At 39.8% G+C, this 24,361-nt stretch overlaps 4 protein-coding genes and 1 pseudogene across 7 annotated transcripts; 3 read left to right on the forward strand and 2 right to left on the reverse strand.

The window, feature by feature from the left end:
- The first annotated feature begins 837 nt into the window (after positions 1–837).
- On the forward strand, positions 838–3,627 carry LOC106451149 (plasmodesmata-located protein 3). 4 transcript variants are annotated; one of them, XM_048753629.1, is made up of 5 exons: positions 838–1,567; positions 1,918–2,280; positions 2,619–2,726; positions 3,326–3,381; positions 3,508–3,627. In XM_048753629.1, exons 1-4 carry the CDS (start codon positions 1,138–1,140, stop codon positions 3,331–3,333), a joined length of 909 nt encoding a protein of 302 aa, XP_048609586.1. In that variant the 5' UTR covers positions 838–1,137; the 3' UTR covers positions 3,334–3,381; positions 3,508–3,627. The 4 variants fall into 4 exon arrangements, with proteins under 4 accessions (XP_048609586.1, XP_013748466.1, XP_048609587.1 ...); XM_048753630.1 differs by having other exon boundaries at positions 846–1,567; positions 2,628–2,726; XM_013893012.3 differs by having other exon boundaries at positions 839–1,567; positions 3,326–3,627.
- Positions 3,628–3,875: 248 nt separating this feature from the next.
- On the forward strand, positions 3,876–13,951 carry LOC125585118 (annotated as a pseudogene).
- A 2,553-nt stretch (positions 13,952–16,504) lies between these two features.
- LOC106453482 lies at positions 16,505–17,296 on the forward strand. Its single transcript, XM_013895728.1, has one exon. It carries the CDS (start codon positions 16,505–16,507, stop codon positions 17,294–17,296), a length of 792 nt encoding a protein of 263 aa, XP_013751182.1.
- Positions 17,297–18,441: 1,145 nt separating this feature from the next.
- Positions 18,442–20,658, reverse strand: LOC106454721. The gene is made up of 8 exons (XM_048755465.1): positions 20,473–20,658; positions 20,330–20,404; positions 20,170–20,265; positions 19,993–20,073; positions 19,816–19,908; positions 19,311–19,573; positions 19,159–19,243; positions 18,442–19,089 (listed from the first exon to the last, which is right to left on the reverse strand). The coding sequence occupies exons 1-8, from the start codon at positions 20,656–20,658 to the stop codon at positions 18,442–18,444; spliced, it is 1,527 nt and encodes a 508-aa protein (XP_048611422.1).
- Positions 20,659–20,712: 54 nt separating this feature from the next.
- Positions 20,713–22,842, reverse strand: LOC106453480. Its single transcript, XM_048755466.1, has 3 exons — positions 22,800–22,842; positions 21,639–22,564; positions 20,713–21,363 (listed from the first exon to the last, which is right to left on the reverse strand). The coding sequence occupies exons 1-3, from the start codon at positions 22,840–22,842 to the stop codon at positions 20,713–20,715; spliced, it is 1,620 nt and encodes a 539-aa protein (XP_048611423.1).
- Between the last annotated feature and the right edge of the window lie 1,519 nt (positions 22,843–24,361).

Here is a 24,361-nt window from a genome sequence, read left to right on the forward strand (position 1 = left end):
CTGCTCTCGAGTGTAAATAACTCTTATTAATAAGATCCGACCGAAAATAACTGAATTTTTTTTTTTTTTAAATGTAAAAAATACAGTTGATTGTACTCGGGTCAAAATCACAGTGTTTACATTTTCCAACGAATTTCAGATTCCTTTTGCAATTCCAATATTGGTTAATATCAATGAAAAAGATTGTTTAAAGTTTTGGTATTGAGACTTGCAAATCATGCCCTTTCTTTGTTATGACCAGGATTGCAAATTCTTGTTAACAGATAGATAACCACGTGTTTCTTAAGAAAATCCTAAAGAATGTCTCTCGCCAGAATTAAAACATACAAAATGATCTATGTACATTTAGGACTTATCTACAATTTGAATAAACCATAATGTACAACTACAAAATACAAAAACTTACCTGCAAATGACATATAAATGATCAATTTTTTTAATGGAGTAGGATTAATAACAAGTACAAAATATAGACGTTAGAAACTTATTAGCTATTTTGGTACCATATAAAGGTAGATTCGTGGATGCTTATTTCATAAAGTAAAATGAGCTGAAAGATTAGTTACTTTAAATTACTAAGCATGAATCTCCTTTTTAATTAGGTTGGTAAAATTGACCCAAAAAGAAAAAATTAGGTTGGTAAAAAGGGAATTATGGAATAAATCAACAGTGTAAAAAATCAATAAATGATATTCGGAATTACTGAAAGCCTGCATTTCACCAAACACATTGTACTGTACTTAAAGACTGGTGGCTGAAAGAGTGTTTGATTGATTGTTTTACTATACATAAAAATAACAAAAATAAATACAACTTTTTCTTTCTTTATCCTAATCTTGTCTTCCACATCTGCAGAGAGAGATAAAAGAGTGGTCATCCAAAGCCCTACAAAATCCTCTCTCTCTCTCTCTTTCACCATTAAAACCAGAAACCCAGAAGCAGAAAAATAAAAAGAAATAGCTTTTACTGAGGAGCCACTACCACTCACAGAATTTTACAGAATCCCAAAAAAAACCCCACAAGAAAAAGATTCAATCTTTCACATCCATTTTTTGTTTTTTTTTCAGAAAAACATAGAAACAACCTCAAAATCTCTTTCCCACGGCTACACTCTCTTACAAAGAAGAAAAACCAAACATGGGTTTGTCACTCAAGCTCTCGTCTCTTTGCACCATCATCATACTCTCCATGGCTCTGTTCTCAGATCTCAAGCCAGCGGATTCTGCATCACCAGACTACACAAACTTAATCTACAAAGGATGCGCAAGACAGCAGTTCTCAGATCCGTCTGGTCTTTACTCGCAAGCCCTCTCTGCAATGTATGGCTCATTGGTCACTCAGTCAACTAAAACCAAGTTCTACAAAACCACTACTGGTACGACGAGCCAAACCACCATTACTGGTCTTTTCCAGTGTAGAGGAGACTTGAGCAACAACGACTGTTACAACTGTGTTAGTCGTCTTCCTGTTCTCTCCGGGAAGCTCTGCGGCAAAACCATTGCCGCTAGAGTTCAGCTCTCCGGCTGTTATCTTCTTTATGAAATTGCTGGCTTTGCTCAAATTTCAGGTAAACCACCCATATCCGGTTTAATCTCAATGTTTGGTTACACTAAACCGGTTCAGGTTCAATGTTTGTATTTTGGTAATGCTGAACCGAATTTTGAGTCTATAACTAAACCGGATTTCAAGAACCGGATTAAGCATCAGCTTTACTCCGGTTCAACAGTAAAGATTTGGGGATTTAAGGTTGTTTCTTCGTTTTTAATTAAAACAAACCGGGTTTGGATTAGCAGGTTGAATTATTATGATAAATGGGTTTTCAATTTTAGGTTATTCATATACGGTTTTATTCCGGTTTAATAAAACCGAACCGAGAGTAAATAATTTGATTTTCATTCCGGTTTAATAATTTCTCAGGGATGGAGATGTTATTCAAGACATGTGGGAAGAACAACGTGGCCGGAACAGGGTTCGAAGAGAGGAGAGACACAGCGTTTGGTGTAATGCAAAACGGTGTCGTTTCAGGGCACGGCTTCTACGCGACTACGTACGAATCTGTTTACGTGCTAGGACAGTGCGAAGGCGATGTGGGAGATTCAGATTGTAGCGGCTGCATCAAGAACGCGTTAGAGAAGGCTCAAGTGGAATGTGGAAGCTCGAGCTCCGGTCAGATTTATCTTCACAAGTGTTTCATCGGTTATAAGTATTACCCTAATGGTGTTCCCAAAGGACCTTCTTCGCCTTCTTCAAGCTCTGGCTCTTCAGTTTCTTCTTCTTCAGGTAAAAATTCTATTATCTTGAAAAAGTGTTGATATTTTTTTGTTTAAAGTATAGTATGATTTTAATTTAATTATCTTTTTATTTGACTTAAAATAATATTTAATGTTAACTTTAATTCAAAATACTTCAGTGTGAGACTTGTTCTTTCATTTTCAGGCTCCAATCCCATTTTTTTCAAATATTACTTTTCCTTTTTCATTTTTTTCAACATCCTAATTAGCTATCATTTAAAATTGAGTATGAACTTCAGGGATTAATTTTTTTATCTAATAAAAAATCATTTATATATATATAAATATTTTAAGAAATAAAGAATAAAATAAAGAGAAATGGGACAGGAACAACAGGCAAAACGGTGGCAATAATAGTAGGAGGAACAGCTGGTCTTGGATTTCTTATCATTTGTTTGCTTTTCGTCAAAAACTTGATGAAGAAGAAATATGACGGTACGTTCTCTCTTCTTTAAATACACATTTATACATGGAGTATAAATTAACAGGCGTTCTACACCCATGCACGTATAAAACCACATGCATACGTAATGCAACTCAGACGCATTCATAATGGATTGCCATTTTATTGATGATGTTATTCTTTTGCCAAAATAAAGATTTGGTTTTTTTTTTAACCATATATATTCTCCTTCTAATTTGAGCAAAAGTTGAAGATTTGGTTGTAAGAGCATGATTATTGGAGGGTTGTTAAGGTGAAGTTTTTACCGAAATATAAGAATCCGCCTTTTAACTTTTAACTAAAAAAGCTAAGAATCGGTTTTTAAATAAGAGTTTTAAGCGCCGGTTCTTAGCTTTTTTAGTTAAAAGTTAAGAGACGGATTCTAATATTCCGCTAAGAATCTCATCTTAAGAACCCGCAATAATCATGCTCTAAGATTCTATCCGATATTCCAAATCTTGACACAAATATATATTTTTTTAATATGGAATAAATTGATTTGAAAGTGAAAGCATTTGTTTATAGGTATGCAAGTGGAGAAAGAAGGGCAAATATTTTATATGATTGTGTACCTATTTGTTTATTTTGGCAGATTATTGAAAATAAGGAGGATGAAGCCAACAAAAAGAACCCAACCCCGGAATAGAGGTAAAAGCTAATGTGGATTCCGAGGTGCATCAGTGCATGCAATTAATTTCCGATTTTGGATTCCTTCAAATTGATATTCTATTTGATTTTTTTTTTTTTTTTTTTTTTTGCGGTGGATGGATGAAGAAATGGGACCATTATGTTAGAAGGGACTCGAGTACTTCAAATATGTTTTCAAATTCGGTTTAAAAAAGAAAACTGTAAATGAATTTGATCATCCGTACTTGCTAAAGACTTTTGTCTGAATTTCCTATATTTTAAGCTCGGTAAGGTCTATTAGAAACCATTAAACTAGACACATTTCGAATTTGAAATGGTTAAATATTTAACAAAATAAGTTTATATTCCCTTTATTTCATATTACTTGTTGAACTACAGTAGTTTTTTTTTGTTAAAAAACTATTTTATAAATTTAAATATTTAAAGTAATTTTTACATTTAGTTAAGTTTTTGACTAGATTTTAATAAAATAATAAATGTTATAAGACTTTAATTTTCATCGATCCTTGAAACGATATAAGAAATATTTATGTTAGGTTTTGTTTGCTTTATGTTATTAACTCATAGTTTAATGTATTCACTATGCTTCTAATTTTAAATAAGTGATTTTGACTATCAATTGTTTTATATTAACTCATAGTTTAATGTATTCACTCTGCTTCTAATTTTAAATAAGTGATTTTGACTATCAATTGTTTTATGATAGATTGTTAGGTGATCTTTTGAATTTGAAATGCAAAAAGTATCTCCTTTTATCAACTGTCGTTATCAATAATAATAGGATAGTGTTTAGACTATACGATAAGGGTTATCATAATATCATCATAGGTATTTTGTTAACAACTGGACCGGACCACTCATGCTTTAAGAAAATTGACCAGATAATACCGTAATGTTTTTTTACCAATAGCAATTAGGCAGCGTCTACACTATAACTATCACTTAAAAAAAAACACGCAAATTGTCATTAAATTATGAAGAGTTAGAAGATAATCACAAAGGTTTCCTCAACAACTAAAAACATGCTTAGCTAAAGTACCAGCAGCACTATTTCTCTCACGCCAGATCCAGTTTACATCAAAAGCGGAAGCTGAAGCAAGAATATCAACAATCATGCCAATGCCATATAATATAATTCTGAGAAAGAACATTCAGAATTAATGGCTTTGACAAGCTGACTTGAATCCTATTCACAGCAAACTGAAGAGTAGCCCCGTTCTCTGCACTTCGTAAGGGCTTCCCGGAGAATCAGTCCTTCTGCAGAAAGGAGAGATTGAACAAATCTCGCAGGGGCCGCATACGACAACGACACGGTTCTATCATCCTCCTCGATTTTCCATCCAAGCCCTGTAATGTGAGACAATTCTTACACTATAACCCAAGACTATAACTATCACTTAAAAGTGAGAAGTGGTGAATTTATTGTTTTCTTCTTGGAATCTGCTAAGTTTCTTTGGCTTTCAACTTAAAACCAATTGTCAATTAATAGATTTGTCCAAGTCCCTTATATATTACTCAAGTCCTTTTTATATTTCCGATGTGGGATCTTCTCTCTAATACCCTCTCTCAAGATAATGGTGCGTATAACCATTAATCTGGCATAATCCATCGTACCCCCTCCGAGATCATGCTTTACTTTTCTAGCGATCTTGGTGGAACTGAGCCTTCTATGGGCCATCAGCTAATGAGATGATCATGCTACTGTCCGGCCGGATTAATGGGTCAGGGTGTTGGACCGGCTCTGATACCATGAGAAGTTCTATAATCGTATCATTGTTCTTATTATTCATCTAAGACCTCAAGGCCTATATTTATATACATTAGATTTCCTAATACTATCGAATAGAGGAAACTACAATAATGGAAATATTCTATTCTAATGTCATCTAGGTTTAGGATTTGTTAATATCCCAATACCTTCCCTCAAGTTGGAGCATACAAATTTTGTATGTCCAACTTGAACTACAAGTCTTCAAATTCAAATCGGTTACGTTGTTGGTTCTTTCGTCAAAATCATCAGTTCGTTGGATCGTCGGTTTCGGTTCGTCGAATTCAATACTATCGGGTTCGGTTTCGTCGGTTTCGTCAGGTTCGGTTTCATCAATTCGAGGTCGTTGTAACAACATGAAAGTTCGCTATCCTTGTTGATCAAAGAAAAAATCAAGACAGTTCGTCGGTTGTGAGTTCGTGAGGTCACAGGTTCGGTGGTCGTGAGTTTGTCGGTCGAAGTTGTTCGGTGGTCTTGATTGAAGTCGCAGGTTGAGAGTTCGAGAAATCGCAAGTCATGAGATCGAGTATTCGTGGTCGCAGGTCGTGATGTCGAGAGTTCGAGGTTGCATGTCGTGAGATCGAGATTCGCATGTTGTTTTGAAAGCAATTCGAGTTTGTTTCTTCACGTCATCATCATCCGGAACGTCGTCTTCTTCAATTGTCATCACCATAACCAAACTTTTCTAACCACAATAAATGGAAGCGCAGGTTTTGGTCCTCAAAAACCAACCTGGCTCTGATACCATGCTAAGTTTTTTGGGCTTTCAACTCAAAACCAATTGGCAATTAGTAAATTTGCCCAAATCTCTTATATATATAATATATTACTTAAGTCCGTTTTATATTTCCGATGTGAGATCTTCTCTCCAGTAGAATCACTAGTGTTAGGACCTTTAATATTGTATCGATGCAAATTTAATATCACATCTCTGTGTATAAATTACACTAGATATCTTCTTTTTTTTGTAAGTTTTAATAAAAAAATTTTTTTGGTCGAAAGTTTTAATAATATTTTGTTTTTAGAGCGTTACGTTGCTTTTAGGTTCCTGTCATCTTGTTTTTTCTGCCAACTTGTTTTTGTACTTTTATCAACATCTCGCTCGATAAGAAACTTTAATAATTTTACGAGGGGAGTTTTGTTTTATTTTATTTGTTTCGTGTAAATGAGTTGGTTACACCGCGTTCTTCAAAGTTCAAATCTTGTTTGCTTAAATTTAAGTCTGAAAATGCGAACGTTGACTTCATGGATTATGTAGTATTTCTGAACGTGTGTTTGTTTATAGTTCTAAATATCATGTGGTCTCGAGACTCATTAATTTTTTTATACTGCTACGTTCATGCGATTTCACGGAGACGTGGTGCGACTGTATGAGGCCTATGATATTTAAATGTTTTTTGGGAATAGCGAAAATTTGATACTCAATTTGCCTTTTTGGATCAAACATCTATACTGTCCGCACAAGTTTTAATGACATGCTGACTTGTAAGCATATGTTTTAGCATTTAATTGCATATATTATGAGATTGCGATATGGTAGGTGGTCCAATTGCTACTTTCATAAGAGAATTAATGTTACCGAATTTAAGATGCAGTTCATAAACGCTGCAAAAGAAGAAGAAAAAGAACAAAGCTTCACGCCACGATCACGAGTAAAGAGAGAGTGACACTCGCGACTTTAACCAGACCTACAAGGTAGTTGGATTTAGTCCATGACTGTTTTTAATTGGGCTACAAATTCGAAAAGCCCATTAGTAGCACAGGCCGAAGACTCGCCGTAAATACACGTAAGTACAGCTCCTCGAGCTTGATAGAAGCAACAACAATCAGTCAATGACAAAGATGAACCTGTGTATGAAGAACAGGTCTGCCCCCGGATTTAAAGGTCGTACGCATTTCATTGTAAATTTATAGTAATTTTATACCATAAGAGGATTATAAAATTCAAATATATTAGTTCTTTTAAATTTTATAACCAAAGCGGATAGTTAATTGGGAAAATTCAACATTAATACACAACTTTAATTATAGTTTCCAGCTTAATACACAAAGTTTTAAAGTGACCAAAACAATACACAATCTAAATTATTTTAGTCTTTTAATACATCTACTAAAGCTCATGTAATCAATTTACTTGCAACGGTTGACTTGATTAACGAAACTATAAACACCGTAAAACGTTAAATTAATCGTTTAGTTATAAACCATGGTTAATAAACTAATCTTTGTCTAAAACGGTGTCATTTAGAATGGTAATTTTCCCAAATCAAAAACCCTACTTTCTGAAATCCTCTCTTCACGAAAGCATAAGAAATTAACAATCTTCTTCTTCTGTCAGAGATGATAGCTGTGACTCCGTGAAGAACAGAAACCTGAGAAGATGAGGTATGACTCGGAGCCGTCGTTAATGTTGTCGCTTTATTTTGATTTTGTGCTCATAGTTGTTGTTTTGTGTTTACAGTGAAATTGATGGTTTGAGGATGCACATTGGCTATGGTGGTTCAATGTCATATAAAGGAGGGAAGTTTTCGTACTCAGGTGGAGTTTATGTCAGAGATTTGTCCATCGACCCCGATCTTCTTACGTGGTCAATTTTCGAGGATTTTATTGCAGACAGAGGAATCAAGAGTAAGGTGGAGCAGGTTTGGTATAAGATAGTCAATGAAGATATATCTACAACAAGATCAATATGCAAAGACAAAGATGTTGAGATTAAGAAGTTGTGTGAAGAAACTAAAGTCCTTAGCGAAGTTGATTTCTACATTGTCTATGAAGAGAAGAATGAGGATGAGGAGAAGACTGAGGATGAAGAGAAAAGTGAAGATGAGGAGAAGAGTGATGATGAAAACAGAGAAGAAGTCAGTGATGAAGAAGAAACCAATGAGAATGAAATTAGAGAAGAACAAGAAAAAGTTGCAAGTGGTCATCAATTAGAAGATGAAGAGCAAATTTTGGGTCAAGGAGCTGATGATGTTCGATTCCAACGTTTGTTTTCACAGGCTGAAGAGACCCATGCTACACATCTAAATCATGTTCATGCTGAAGAAAGTGAAACCGACAGTGAAGATGAGAGGCCTCTTCAAGGAGATGAGTATCCAGATTCTCCAGTTGAAACTGATGAAGAATGGGTTAATTTTCACAAAGAAGACAAGAAAACAACAAGGAAGAAGAAAGCAAACTCACAGAGAAGTCGTGCAGACTATGATAAGCCTCCATACCTGTGGCTTATGTAAACATTTAACAATGGTGATGAGTTCAAAGATCAGTTGCTAAGGTATGTTTTGAAGACACAATATGATGTCAAGCTTAGTAGATGGGAGTCGACGAAGCAAGCAGCTGTGTGTACACATGAAAACTGTAAGTGGAGGATATATTGCTCTCTGGAGAAAACAATTCGCAAGTGGATGGTTAAAGTTTATGAAGACATTCATTGCCATTTGCCAACATGAAGAGTGCGAATGCTGAAACAAGGTACCATTGCGAAACTCTTCAAAGAAGAAGCAAGAAGAAGACCAGAAATAAGAAGCACTGATATCAAAGATGAGTTGATGCACCAATACAATGTCTCAGTTTCGATATATAAGTGCAGAAAAGCAAGAAGGATTGCATTAGACATGGTGCTAGAAACACAAAAACAACAATTTGCGAAGTTATGGGATTATGAAGCTGAGTTAAAGAGATCTAATAACAACTGCAGCACTGAGATTGTAACGTTTGAGAAGGACGGGAGGCAGGTATTTGATAGGTTCTATGTGTGCTTTGAAACACTCAGAACAACTTGGAGAAAATATAGTCGGCCTTTGATAGGACTAGACGGTGCTTTCTTAAAGTGAGATATTAGCAGCTGTAGGGAGAGATGCAGAAAATAGGATTATCCTATAGCATGGGCTGTAGCTAGAGTAGAGAACAAAGATTCATGGGAGTGGTTTATTAAGAAGTTGCAAACAGACTTGGGACTGGGATCAGGAACTGGATTTTCTTTTATTTCAGATAGACAGAAGGTATGTCTTTGTTTCTTAAGACTTAACCACTTCTATGTTTCACTTTTCACTAATTTGGTATTGCTTTTTTTAGGGTTTAAAAATTGCTCAAGCAACAATTCTTCCAAATGCAGAATATAGGAACTGTGCAAGGCATGTATATGCTAACTGGAAGAAGACTTACAACAATGAAGACTATAGACCTTTCTTCTGGAAGGTGGCTTACAGTCGAACAGTTCCAGAATATGAGTCACGGATGGATGAGTTGCGTGCATTTGATAGAGAGGCACATGACGACTTGAAGGCAGCTGAGCCAAACAGTTGGTGTCGTGCCTTCTTCTCTGACACAGCACGTTCTGATAACGTTTGCAACAACTTGTCTGAGAGTTTCAACAGGACCATTAGAAAAGCGAGAGAGTTGCCACTGATTACTATGTTGGAAACAATAAGGAGGCAAGCTATGACTCGCATTTCTCGCAGGAGGGTGAAGGCAAACCGATATCTTCTGGATTTTCCAAAAAGACTAGCTGATATTTTGGAAGCGAACCGAGAAACAAGCAATCGTTGTACCATCTACAAGAGTAGTGATAACTTATATGAAGTTATTTTGTACAGTTGTAGCTTTGAGGTCAGTCTGCGCCTAAAAACCTGTGTTTGTCGGGAGCGGGACCTCACAGACATCCCTTGCTCACATGCAGTTCGAGTCATCAACGACAACAACCATGATTCAGCTAAGTAAGTTGTTAAATATTTTATTTCATCATGTTGATTCCTTTGTTATCAAAATTGTTAATTTTTCTATGCTATGTAGATTATTATTACAAGAGGCAGGTTTGGATTGAGACTTACAGGAACAACATAAAATCAGTTAATGGAGAAATATTTTGGCAGAAGACTGGTAAAGACCCCATTGGAGTTCCGGGTTATAGGAAGATGCCAGGCCGTCCTAAAAAAAAACAGGATTAAAGCAGCGCATGAGTCACCTACAAAGCCTAACCGTGTAACTCGTGATGGCAGGACAATCACATGTGGTAACTGTAGAAAGGTTGGACATAACCGTCTCACTTGTAAGAATGCGGCTTATGTGGTTGAAGGTCCAAAACGCAAACGTGGAAGACCGTGGAAGATATATGTGAGTATATAGTCAATATTTCCTTTGAATATGTACATGCTAGCACTTATGTTTCTTATTTAACATAACAGGCCGATGGAGAAACAAATCCAAAGCAACCAAAGAGACAAAAGAGAACACAATCCCAATCTTCCATCAACACACATGTTGTTACTTCTTCATGTCCTGAGGCATCAACAAGACCATCCTCGTCTATATCAACTGATGCAGCAACAAGACCACCTTCTACTGGTCGTGGCCGTGGACGTCCTCCAAGAAAAGGACAAGCACGTAGAGAGGTCGTTCCTAGGGGCCATGGAGTCTACATAAGTCCATTTACAAATAGAGTATTTGAAGTTTATGGAGAGATTTCAAGAGTTATAGGCTCTTCTTCTAAGGAATGAATGTGTAATTTCTACCTAAAGTCTTCTGTCTTTTGTAGACAAACACGTAGAGAAGTTGTTTTCGAATTTCACTCGTTGTCTTTTGTTTCAAAACTCTAGGTATCATGCTTTGTCTTCAGATGTTCACTTCTAATATATTTTTTGTGGTTAAACTTTGTCTGCTTTTACAAACACAAAACAAGAGAACAAATTCATATTATAACAAAGCGTATGAGTTATGACTAAGGACACAAACAAATAAGAGCAACAAGACAGACAACACTTATGACCAACAAAACAAACACAATACAAATTGTCGTAAAATTGTCTACTTCTCTTTTATAGCCACATGTTTTCAGTCTCAAGTTCTTGTCGCATCATCGTCTTCTTCTCTTTCATAGTTGCAAGTTGTTGCTAGTCTTCACAGAGTCACAGCTAAAATCTCTTGACAAAGGAAGAAGATAATTCTAATTCGTTATGCTTTCGCGAAGAGAAGATTTCAGAAATTAGGATTTTTAATTTGGGGAAATCACCATTCTAAATGACACCGTTTTAGACAAAGATTAGTTTTAACCATGGTTTAGAACTAAATGATTAATTTAACGTTTTGTTTACGGTGTTTATACTCTCGTTAATTGTATTAACCATTCCAAGTAAATTGATTACATGGGCTTTAGTAGATGTATTAAAAGACTAAAATAATTTAGATTATGTATTATTTTGGTCACTTTATAACTTCGTGTATTAAGTTGGAAATTATAATTAAAGTTGTGTATTAATATGGAATTTTCCCTAGTTAATTTACTTTTTAGATCTAATTGAACAAGACATTAGCCTCTGCTGTGTATCATATAAAGAGTTGTAATAATATCTCCAAGAATTGACAACTCGATCACAATCAACCCATTTGTCTCCTCCTAATATAGCAAACTCGTACAAATCACTACTCTCTCTGTTTCATAATACTTGATGTTTTGTTTTAGTGCACAAAGATTAAGAAAACTACATTTTTCTAAAAAAAATATTTTAAAGATATAATTTTAAAATATGTTAACCAATTGTAAAAAAGACTGTAAAATCTAATTGGTTGAACAGTTTTCAATAAAGTTAAAATTAACCTTAAAATCTGAAAACTTCATGTAAATTGAAACAAAATAATCCTTCTAAAACATCATCTATATTGAAGCGGAAGGAGTACTAAATAATATAACGCATGTTCCCTAATCTAATCTTCCTCTCTCACAATTTCTATACAGCAAACCCCAAAAATGGATCCTAGAAGTGACTTTTCTCCTCTCTCTGCTTCAAAGATTAATAAAAGCATTGAGGGAAAAAAAGAAAGAAAGATAAGAAGCAATGGCTAATACTTTAACCATACCATTCAGAGATTAGCCACCAAACGATAACAATCTAATGATCTATCCAATGGAGAACCCTTCACACCTTAGGGGTCTAACCAAGAACTCGTGATTCCAATTCCATATCCCTTTCAATTCTCCTGAAACTCCGACCAAGATTTCATCTAATGACTTAGAGAACACACGTTGATTGTTGTCCGCAAACAATGTCCATGTTTCCCTCGTTCCAATTACTAGAACTCAACATAATCTCCGCACAGGAACTAGCTCCCGTCTCCCGTAAAATGAAGACTTACGTAAACTCACCACGCGCGTCGACTACTCCGGCGGCGCGAACCCAACTTGGAACGACAAGTTCGTTTTCCGAGTCAGCGAGGATTTCCTCTACGCAGATACTTCAGCCGTGGTAGTCGAAATCTACACCTTGCATTGGTTCCGCGACGTTCACGTAGGCACAATCCGCGTCCTCATCAGCAACCTAATCCCGCCAAATCGTCGACCTGGATACCGTAGCAACGACGAGTATTGCCATACTCCACCTCTCGGGATGAGATTCGTGGCGCTTCAAGTTCGCCCTTCGCCGGCCATCTGCTCGTCCTCAGGGGATATTGAACATCGGTGTGGGCATCCTTGACGGATCTATGCGAAGTTTGCCGCTTTACACGCACATGGACTCGTCTGCGGTTGGTCCCAGAGACATGCTAGGTGAAGAGGATCCGCATTTGCAGCATATGCATCTTAACAGCTTCAAAGGGAGCTTCAAGAATCCGCAATCTCCGCCATCGAAACAGTACCAATCCGTAGTCTCGAAACCACCGTTGCTCCGCCGAACGAGGAGTGATACGAGTTCGATGGTTGTTTCCGATCTTTTGAGTAGAGCTGAGCGGAGCCGTGTGGCTTATACCAAACCTGTGAGCATCAATTCGGAAACTATGCCTACTACGTTGGGACACCACACGACGACGACGGATTCCGATGATAACAAGTCTTCTTATGAGACTCCTAACATTCCTAGGGAGAGATACGATTCGTTCGAGCTAGATTTCGTGGATCAATTAAGCGAGAACTACAATGTGATGCCGCCGAGAAGCGAGAGATACGACGAGTCGCCTTATCCATCGTATCATCATTCACGCAAAACTCCGAGAAGAACGCCAAAGCCGCCGCCGAGGGACTATGATCGTGGCAGCAATCGCGCTTCCCCGTATTTGTCGAGATCGAACATCGTCGCGTCTACTCCGATCAGATCTACCATGGTTTCATCTAGTCCTATGCGATCCACATGCGTTCGATCGACTCCAAGGAGATCTAACATCCTAGCGTCGACGCCGCTACGATCTAACATCGTCGGATCTACTCCGATCAGATCTAACATGGTTGCATCCAGTCCTATGCGATCTAATATCGTCGGATCGACTCCGATCAGATCTAACTACAGATCAACACCGATGAGATCTAATTTAGCAGGACGATTGATTTTAACCGAATCGGAGTTAGTTCCGTCATCTTCAGAAGTAGCGAATAAGAAGGCGAAAGAGAGATCGCAAGCCAACGACACCGAGAGTTCGATCCTCAGCGAGTGGAGCCTCGAAGACGATAGAAACATTGAAGGTCTCCGCTCGAAACTCGAGCGATGGCGGACGGAGCTTCCTCCACTTTATGATCTCGGATCAAGTCATCAGAGCAGCGATGTAGGGAGGGAGATTGTTCCTGTATCCGCAAACGGAGGCGGAGGAAAAAGCTCGAGGCGGAAAGCTCCGACGGTGAAGAAGAAGAAGAAGCATAACCGCCGTCACACCGAGGGAGGAAACGGTCTTTTCTCGTGTTTTAGTAATCTCTGCGGTGTTGAATGCACTTTTGTTTGTGGAGGCGGGTCGGATCATGACGGGTCGAAAAAGAAAGGTGGGTCCAAGCGTCTGCCTCCTCCGCTGATGATTTGAGTTATTTGTAAGAAAAATTTACACTCTAGGACACATTTCTATTTTTTATCTATATGGTGGGTCACTTTCCACTACAAACACACTTTCTCAACTAGCTTCTTCCTTTTTTGTTTCCTCCCAACCCCTTCCCAACTAACTTGTTTTCCAATTGGCGGGCTTTTCCCCCCAGCCACACATTTCCTCACATTGTCAACGGCTGAGATTAATTATTGGGAAAGCAGATCTAGACAAGACATTCACCTGCCTTGAATCAGGACCATTCGATGAGTGGGCTCTTTTCTGGACGGCTCAGATTAACCTCTCCTCTATCTCTCTTCTTCCTCCCACTTGTGCGTTTTTTTCTTCGGTTTGTTGTTCATCAGCCTTGATAAAAAAACTGTGCTAATCAACACGAACCCCCACTGATTATCACTCTATAAAACTCGGTTAGTTAACAAAACTTTGATTAACTCTTTCCTTTACTGCTAATTGACTTATTTGAAGATCCTATCTTCCATTGTAGGTATCTTCCATGGCGGACCACGTTATGGTTATCGCCGGCGAATGGAATATGTCCGACGATGGCAGTTGGACATTTTCTATCGACAAACATCACATGTCAAGGATCGTATCTCTCGCTCCCACAACGACAATTGAAGGAGTATTTCCCCAACATTGAAGCTCTCCCCTCCGCCTCTCTGAGTTATTGGCCGCCAAACACTAAAGAACTCGCTACCGGAATCTCAACCCCCCCGGTCATGCTGACACACGATGGGTCTATATTGTATTTCTACCGCCATTTTGAAGCACACAAGGGAATGAATCTGTTTGTTACTTTCAAAGTACACCCCGAACCAACTAATGCGAGCCAAGTAGCTGACAACCTTTTTCCCTTCACCACCCCAAACCAACCTATCCAAAAAAGCCATTACCTTTTCAACCGTTTTTCTAGCCCCCACCCTCCTTTGTCTTGTCCCTCCCCACCATCTACAGCCGCCTCAAAAATTCCATGTTTCTCTCTTTTCCCTGACGCTGATGTCCTCGAAGATATCCCTACCAAGCACACCAGCACACCAGCCCCATCTAAGAACTTTCGCTTTTCAGTTTTCGACGAAACTGTTTCATGTGGTGACGAGATGCTAGAAGAGATGTTCAACGAAGACCCAGATAACATTCCTGACAGCTGGAAGACCGATGAAGAGGAAGAGGAGAACGTTTCAGAGAGTGAACTGCCTCCTGACTTTGAAAATGTCCAACCTCGTGGCTACGATCACGACTTCTGGGACTCTTTGATCGACAAAGTCCTCGGCGGTTCTGATGTAGCTGAAGTCATGGCTGGCATCCATGTACCGAAAACTGCTCCACACATCATTCAAGGGACCAGCACTTCCGATTCGAAGTTTGAACCTAAAGAAACTGGCGTTCACAGTTTTCCACATGTACTACCCAATCCGTTGTACACGGGGACAACTTCGGACATTCCTTCTAAAGGCCCATCTGTACAACACCCCTATGCGTCCAGGTGTACAAACACCACAACGTCGGCGCACAAACGTCCACCTGTACAACAACCTTCTACGTCCAGGGGTACGCCATCCCTATTGTCCACCAACCCCCCCATCCCCCCCCATACCCCCTCCGACGCGCGAGACTAGGCCACTATCAGAGATCAGTGACGAGGAATTTGACACCCCCCACTCTTCGATGACCTTTCATATGAAGCCGAAGATGTGCCTGACTTGAATCTCGACGATAGTGATGACGAACCATTTGTTGGAAAACTCTATGCAACCAAGCAGGACTGTCAAATTGGCCTTGCTATCTACGCAATCAAGAAACAGTTTCATTTTAGGCAATCCCGCACCACCAGACGTTCCTTCGTTCTAAGCTGTTATCATACTCATTGCGATTGGCGCATACTAGCGAAAGAGCTTACAAATTGTGGCTACTACACTATAAAAAAGGCCCAGCTTAATCACTGCTGCACCATCGATACCCGCAACCTTTACAGGAAAAAAGCCACTTCAAAAGTTATCGCACATGTTTACCGTTCCCGCTACAGCGAACCCAACAACAGTTCTAAATCTATGCAGCTGCAGCTGCTTCTTTTGGAAGATCTCCGCATCTCTGCTTCCTATATGAAATGCCACAGGGCAAAGGGACAAGCTATTGATGATACTGTCGGGAACGCGGAGGATTCTTTTCTAAACCTTGAGTCCTATTTTGAGCGTCTCAAAGCTACCAATACCGGTACTGTTACTGCTATAGATACTGAGCAGGATATTGAAGGTAACAAACGCTTCCTATATGCCTTCCTCTCTTTCGCTGCATCTATTCAGGGGTTCCGCCGTCTACGCCATGTCTTCATTATTGACGGGACTCATCTATCCGGCAAATACAAGGGGGTACTACTCACTGCTAGCGGTCAAGACGCAAATTTTCAAGTGTTCCCTTTTGGCTTTCGCGGTTGTTGATGGTGAGACCGAGCACGCATGGACCTGGTTTCTTTCTAAGGTTGAAAGGATAATTGCTGACTCTACTGCTCTCTCCATTATCTCTGACCGCCATTCGTCCATTCTAAAAGCCCTGCGAGAAGTCTTCCCCATGTCCCATCACGGAGCTTGCATTGTCCATTTGATGCGGAATGTTGTGTCGCGATACGAGAACAAAGGCTTAGCAAAGATAGTTTGTGAGGCTACATTCTCTTACTGCCGCAAAGATTTCGTTCTCTGTTTTGGGAAGATCAGGCAAGCCAATGCAGCCTACGCCACTTACCTTGAAGGCATTGGTACGTCCAAATGGTCTAGGACTTACTTCCCCGACAATCGTTACAACCTTCTCACCAGCAACATTGCTGAGCAGCTCAACCATGCTCTTACCAAGTCTAGGCCTTCACCTATCATCGAGTTGTTCATGTTTATTCAGCGAATGTTAACTCATTGGTTCTCTGCGAGAAGAACAAAATCAGCTAAATGCCACGGTTTTGTCACACCGGAGGTCGAGAAGGTGATGCAGACACATATTAGGCTCACAAAAGGCAGCAAAATTGCAAACATCACCGATTGGAGCTATCAAGTTAGGGGGCTGTTCGGTCAAGCAAACACTGTCTCTCATGAAACAAAAGTCTGTACTTGCCAAGTGTTCCAGAAACTCAAAATCCCTTGCGGCCATGCTCTGTTAGCTGCGGACTACATTGGACTCTCCTATGCCCAACTGTTTGGAGATTGCTACAAGACACAGTCATGGATCGACACCTATGCAGGAGTCATATACCCTGAGGCCCCCTTGGGAGATCACCCAGTAGCTGATTCGATCACAATGCTCCCCCCCAGACTCGCCGACCATCTGGACGCCCCAAAGATAAGCGCGTTGCATCAACAGGAGAGATCCCGGTAATCTTTCTTTCCTATGCTTCCTATTGCATCAATCCTTGCCTTTCACTCATATAATACCCTTTCGCTTTGTCTTGCAGCCCCCAAAGAAGAAAAAACTTATTCCTAACAAATGTGGGCGATGTGGCCGTACCGGTCACAACAGAACCAACTGCATTATCCCCATCTGACTGGGGTGAATCCTATATCCACCGGAAATTACCTTTTGGATAGCGCATTCACCCCCCAAGAGGATCCTTTTTGTGGTTTTAGTTTTTGGGATGTAATAACAATTGAACATGTATTGAGTGTTTTGCGTTCGCTACAACTTTCACTACTTCTTTTCTAGTCCGCGCATTACTTAGTTCATCTGGGCTCTACACCTCAACACGATTTCATGTCCAACTGGATATCTATTAAATGTGTACACCACCTGCATCGCTTTACTACTTAAATTGCCTCATATTAAAAATCTGCATCGCTTTATACTTACTCCACCTGTACAACCAATGATAAGCCATAGCAACAAACCAGGTCCATGCGTGCTCGGTCTCACCATCAATGAACTTTGTAGAACTCAATTAGATTGCTAGTACAAAGCGCATCGGTTTTACCTGCCTACACGTTATCCACTTTCTTCATCCAGGGACTAGACCTCTACTGGTTACCCTATTATCCATGTGCACTTTCCTTAACTCAATACATGTCCACCTGGATATCTACTAGATGTGTACACACGTACCATTTACCCTACTATCCATCCGGATAACCGGAATTGTGCTAAATGTCTAACACTTGCCATCTTCACTTGGCATCTTCACCTGGCTAGACTTAATCCACCTGTACAACCCATGAAAAGGCATATTGGTAGACTCAATTTGATATGTTGATACATGTTAGCCTGTCTAAACTTAATCAACATGTACAACTTAATTTGCTTGCTACTACAAACGGCATTGGTTTTAGTTTAGACACCTTGTTCACATGTTCAATCAATGTCAAGGCACACCTGTACGACCACATACACCTCCAAACAAAACCAACAGAATAACCCAAATCCAACAAAATTATATAAATCCAACATTCAACATAATTATATAAATCCAACACGTACCCTTACACGTCCATATCATCCAACCAATAACAACAAAATATAACCAACCAAGCTTTTCAGTTCATCTCATCACCTATGTAAAGAGGAACAACCCAGTCCTTGTACAGGTCCATCGCAAACTGCTTCCTAATCAGGTCCACTAGATCATCCGTCAAGCCATCCATCCTTGGGTGTGGGTTTCCTAAAGCATGGAGCTCCATGAACTTTATAGCAACAGGCCCACAATCACCACTCCGCCTATTCTCGTAACTCCCCCCCATTCTTTCCACTAAAAAATGTTCATAATTGTATGCCCCTTCCACTGGTGGTGGACATACCTTCTCTACCAAATACGGAAGCATCTGTGCTACTGAATCCAACAAACCACGCACTGCTCCCATATCCTTCAGTTTGGGGTTAGGATCAAGCACCAGTACCCTCCAATCAGTCAAACTAATGCACAGCCCAACCCAATGGTTCCCATCCCAAATCATAGGAGTGTACAATGTGTCCACATCCTCTCTCCATCTCTTTCCTTCCTTTGTTAAGAAGGATGACAGCCTGCCATCACCAACCACCCTTCCTTTGTTGAACTTTGCAGCATTGAAAGAACGCGCTTTCCCTTGCAGATGGGCTACAAACCATGGCTTAAGGAAAATGCATCGCCTCTGTCTCAGCCTTTCGTCATGTCTCACCCCCACGTAATCTATCAATGCTTCCATATGCTGCAGCAAATCAACAAAATCATATTTGCCAAACATTTCACATAAACAAAAGCTACAATGATTTTATACCTCTGTTGACACCCATTTCCGAGGAGCCGCCAAGTCCAGAAAAAACTGATTTTCCAGATTATAACCCCCTGCATTAAGATGGAGCCTGCAAGAAGACACCTAAAAATTAGCAACATCATCCCGCTTTCAAATCAGATGGATATGTTACTTACACTTTAGGATTCAGAACCAAAACACTTTCAAAGAAAGCATAATCAGGATCCTCCACCTCAGGAACGAGTTTATCCATCGTAAATCGTTCCTTAGCCAACAAAAGGGATGCCAAGTCGGCTTCCTTCTCAACTGGCTTATGCTTCTCACTCCTAGGGCATGGAGAAGAATCACTTAACTCCACCAATGTTTCCTCTCTAGCCAACATCTTATCCTCAGCACTTTCACCCTCGTTTCCACCTTCAACCCCATCAGCCGCAGCCACCTAAACATAGCAACACCCAAACACATTTCAGTTATAAACTCAACAACACATACCTAACACTGTACACATGTACGCATATTAGACATGATCCACATGTACAACTACTACACCTTATCCACGTGTACACCTACTACACCTTAACCACACCTTCAATTATTTTACTGTGTTCCTTACGCAACCTAAAAAACTTTGTGCACTAGTATAGCCTATAAAGTTTACAACACAATCGTACTGAGGCTTACCTCGCATGTTGTCCCCGCAACATCTCCCTTCTCCTCAACAGCGACATTTACTAATCCCTCGCTCCCACCAACATTTTCAACACCCTGCAATGCCTGGCCCAAAAAAAAACTCAACAATCACAACAAAAGTTCAACTCCCCCATATTGTACACATATCCTCTTCCTGAGTTCACTTACACCATCCTCCTTCTCCTTAAAGCGCCCCTCCTTAACAGCTTCCTCCTCTACGGCTTCATCCTTCTCCTGATGAATTGTCACCTGCATCACACGTAAACAAAAAGATGAAGATCAACCACCAAATGTTCACCATTCGTATTCGTACAGATGTACACATTCATAACAAAATAATTTTACCTTCTCAACCTCCGTTTCTCCCACATCTCCCTTTTCTTCTGCAGCTAACTTCTCCTTAGATTCAGGCTCCTTTCCTGATGTCTGGTCCTCACACACCTACAAGTTATCGCACTTACATCCATATCTTAAAGTAAACCCCACACCAACTAACCAAACTCACCTTCTGAACAGGGGAAGTAATCAAAGCATCCCTTGTGATAACTCCCACGAGTTTATTTAGTTCACCAAAATCATGCTCAATAAAACACCCATTATTAGAACGACAAAACACTCCAACGATGACCTTAAAAACAATCAACTTACCACTTCAGTGCCAATCCCTCCACCATCCCCGTCATCTCCTCCTAAGGAACCAACATCATCATCCTGCTTAACATATGACAGTGGGTGAGCATTTGCTACAACTCCCTCCCCACATAAGGCTTTGTTATTCAATACCTCATCTTCAGTTACGTAGAAAGTGTTGCTCCCGCTCCCAAAAAATATCATTGTACCCTCTTTGTCAACACCCCCGGTGTATACCGCTTCTAGTGGAACAACATCTTATTCCTTCTTGCCAGGCGGGTCTGCCACCAATTCTGGTTCAATCCCCTCCAGGCCTGGGCCATCCTGCAAGGGAGCAGTATCCTTCAAACAGTCGTCTCCATCCTCATCGCTGCTACAATCAGAACCAACAGGAGGACTTCCGTCAAACAACTTTTTTGGCCCTGTGCCCCCACGCCTGCCCTCCCTCCTCTTCAATCCGAGACCACTCAATTTACTGGTAGAAAACTTGGATTTCCTCTTCGCCAATAGTTTCTTCAACAACCTACCCTGCTTCCCAACTACCTTCTCCAAACTCGCAAACCCTTTGCTTAATTGTTCAACTTTAGCCTGCAATTCTGCAACATCATGTCCTCCGCCAGGCACTTTTCTGCTGAAAAACCTACTAAGCCTCCGTTGCTTCAGCGCAGGACCTTCTTGTTCTCTGCTTGGATCCCTAGATGGCTTTCTCTTCTTGTCCTTTGTTGCTTCTTCGTGATTGTAGATTGGCTCCTCCGCGTCACCACCTACCCACTCGCCTTTGCTGAATTTATGCCTAGCCTTCACTAAGCCAACCATGTACGCCACTTTCCTGTCCAATATCTCACAGTCAAACTCCCCCCAACCGTCCTCTTTATCACCCCTAGGTTCATACATCGGCTGCACCGTTAGCTGTAACCAATCAAACATACAGACATTATACATAGTTGTTCATGGCAAAACACTAAACAAAGAAAAGTACATTTGTACAATTATACATAGTTGTCCATCCAAACATTATACATAGTTGTCCATACAGACGTTATCCAATAACCAAGCACACATGTACGCTTCTGCATACTATCCATTTCGTAATTCGTACTCAGTCGTACAGTCGTACAATTCACAAATACTATCCAACATCAGCGTCCACACAACCAACCAACAAATATTAACGAACCACTAACCTTTGGGTCATGCTCAGCGTGTAGCACATCCACCAAGCCCAACCCCGTGTGTTGAGGTAGCTTCTCCCCGTCATAAGTCAGCAATGTCTGCTCGTCATTCCCCCCAAGGCGAGCAATTAAGCCTGGTATCGCTTCAAATGCCCACAGCTGCAGTGCCCAAGGGAACCCGACCAGGACTTTGGTCTCCTGCCGAAGCTTCCTGCAGAATGCACCATTCGGATCGTCGCATTTACCAATCACCTTTGCTGGCGGAATCATGCTGCTTATAGTCCACCAAAATGACTCCCGGCCCCACTGAAATGAAAGGAATCGATCGAGCTTCTCTAGACGCTTAACATGCTTCACAGACGGCTTCGGTTCCTGATTTGTAGCCAGCAAAACTCCATCAACTATGATTATCAAACACAACTTCAGCTTCCGAGTCGGTGGCATCTCCTTATCACCTGCAACCATTGCAGCCACTTCTGCGATTGTTATGTCACGCCTACCTGCACCCAAAAGTCTGTCCCAGAAAACATAATCTCCTTTGGGTGGCCGCGCCTTGTCGTCAACCACGTACCCCTCTTCAAACTCTCCACACGGAAGACCCGTCACATGCCCAAATTCGGCCAGTGAAAATCTCATAGGGTCACCTCCAAAAACAGGCCACAACTCTAACATTTTCTTTGTTACAAGCTGCCTCGTTAGCAAACCGTGAACTAACTTCGCAGAGAAAGCACACCTCCTCACCGGCAACCTAAATAGAGATCCAAAGCAAGATCCTAGCAGCCTCTCCATTTCGTCGGTCCCTTCCAACACATCTCTAACCAGTAGAAGGTACTCCAGTGAAGCATTCAAATTGAAGCGTTTGCTCGGATATCTGTCAGTCGCAAATAATCGAGATGGTAACTTCTGATTCCCCACCACCTCTTCTGGATGCGCTATCTCTACAAAGAGACCACAAAAGCAAATGTCAGAAACCAAACGGTTAGAAGATGCAAAACAAGTAAAAACACAATCACACTCTAAAATTAACTCATTAACTAAAACAACCAAACCTATTAACACCAATGCACCTACTGATAACAACAGCCCGTAACAATTAGAAAATCTACTAAAATCGACCCAAATTAGAAACCCTAATCCCTAAAATCGAAGTCGCGGCTAGTCACAAAAAATTACCTTTTCCCCCAGACTTTGCAACCCTCTTCTTTCGCGACGACATCCTCCTCTAGATTTTCTGAACCCCGTTAGACCGCCCGCCGCAGAAAAACCAAATCGTTGCCTATCTCCGTCCTCGCCTTCGCGTTTTACTTTTACAGACGATACCGTGTAAAAAAACTAACCGGAAACCCTTGGTAAAATAACACGGGCCCGTAGGTTTCTACAAAAACTAAATTAACTTACGGTTCGCGTCCGGCCTCCACACTCCGTTTTTTTTTTAATTTCAAATTACAAACCAGACCAACCAGTTACTGAAAACATAATTACACAAATGTCCACGCTTGGTTACGCTTTTTTGAGGGCAGCAAAGTCTTCAACCTTGAAAAAGTGCCTCAGTAGCACTAAGTGCTCTCCCATGTAATAAAATCACACAATGTGACCATATATGTTAATAACTCTATTTGTAATTATTTTTACATTTTCAGATTTAGACCAATTAATATGTCAAAACAAAATAGACTGACCAATATCCTCTTGTTTTTGGGAAAGAATGTGAATGAAAAAAAATTGTGAAAATTTATTCAATGTTATTTTAAATGTCACAGACAAAATATTTTATGGTCATTTTTAAAATTCGTTTTAAAATAAATAATAGGAAGTGAGAATGTTCTTAGAATAATTTATGTATTTTAACTTAGCATCTAGACTTGATTGTGATAATATTTTAACAAACTTTAGTTAGTTAATTAAAATTCAATATTTTTTGAAAATGTGAACCATTTAAGTATAAATACATGTTAAAGGAAATTTTCAAAGACATCTGGAGTTTTTATTTGAAGTACTATTTACTGTTTCTTATATATTTTAATATTTTTTTTAACTGATGAGTTTTTTATTAGATATTTTGCATCTTATTTAAGACATAAATATTGATATGTCTTGATGAATTAAAAAAAAAACCTATCCACCAAAATGATTTGTGACTTAAATAAAAGACTAAACGGCGCCGTTAAAGTAAAAGGCGTGTGAAAAAAATATGTAGAAAGGGTGAGAAAGGCCATTTGTGTCTTGCACGCACTGAACGGGTTAAACATCCGGCCGGAGACCATCGAACAACGTGTCGTTTTAATAATAGAAGCTTTGGTTTCATCCACACGCCTTTGTCGTTTTGCCTCCCTAAAATGACACTCTTTTTCGTCTTTCACGGTAAATACTTCTATAATTTTTTTTTTGTTTTTTTTTACTTCTATACTTATATACTTACCGTTAATTCGTTACATAATGAGATCTCTTGCATAATTTCTCTATATGGATCTTGTAACTGGTAAAAGTTCAAGAATAGTGTTACAGTGAAATGATTCTACAGTCTTTATGGATTGAGTTACCCTTTCTTTTTTTTTTTTTTTTTTTTTTTTTTTTTTTTGTCACGGACGGTCTCCGGAATCCCAGAGGACTCGAACCCAGGTGCCTTGGGATCCAGTTCACTCTAGTGTTACCACTAGGCTATTCTGTCCCGGCGAGTTACCCTTTCCATTCAACTGTTTTATCGTATTGTCATTTCAGTAATATAACAGAATTGT

The sequence above is a fragment of the Brassica napus genome, chromosome C4 (assembly GCF_020379485.1).
Source record: "Brassica napus cultivar Da-Ae chromosome C4, Da-Ae, whole genome shotgun sequence".
NCBI lineage: Eukaryota > Viridiplantae > Streptophyta > Magnoliopsida > Brassicales > Brassicaceae > Brassica > Brassica napus.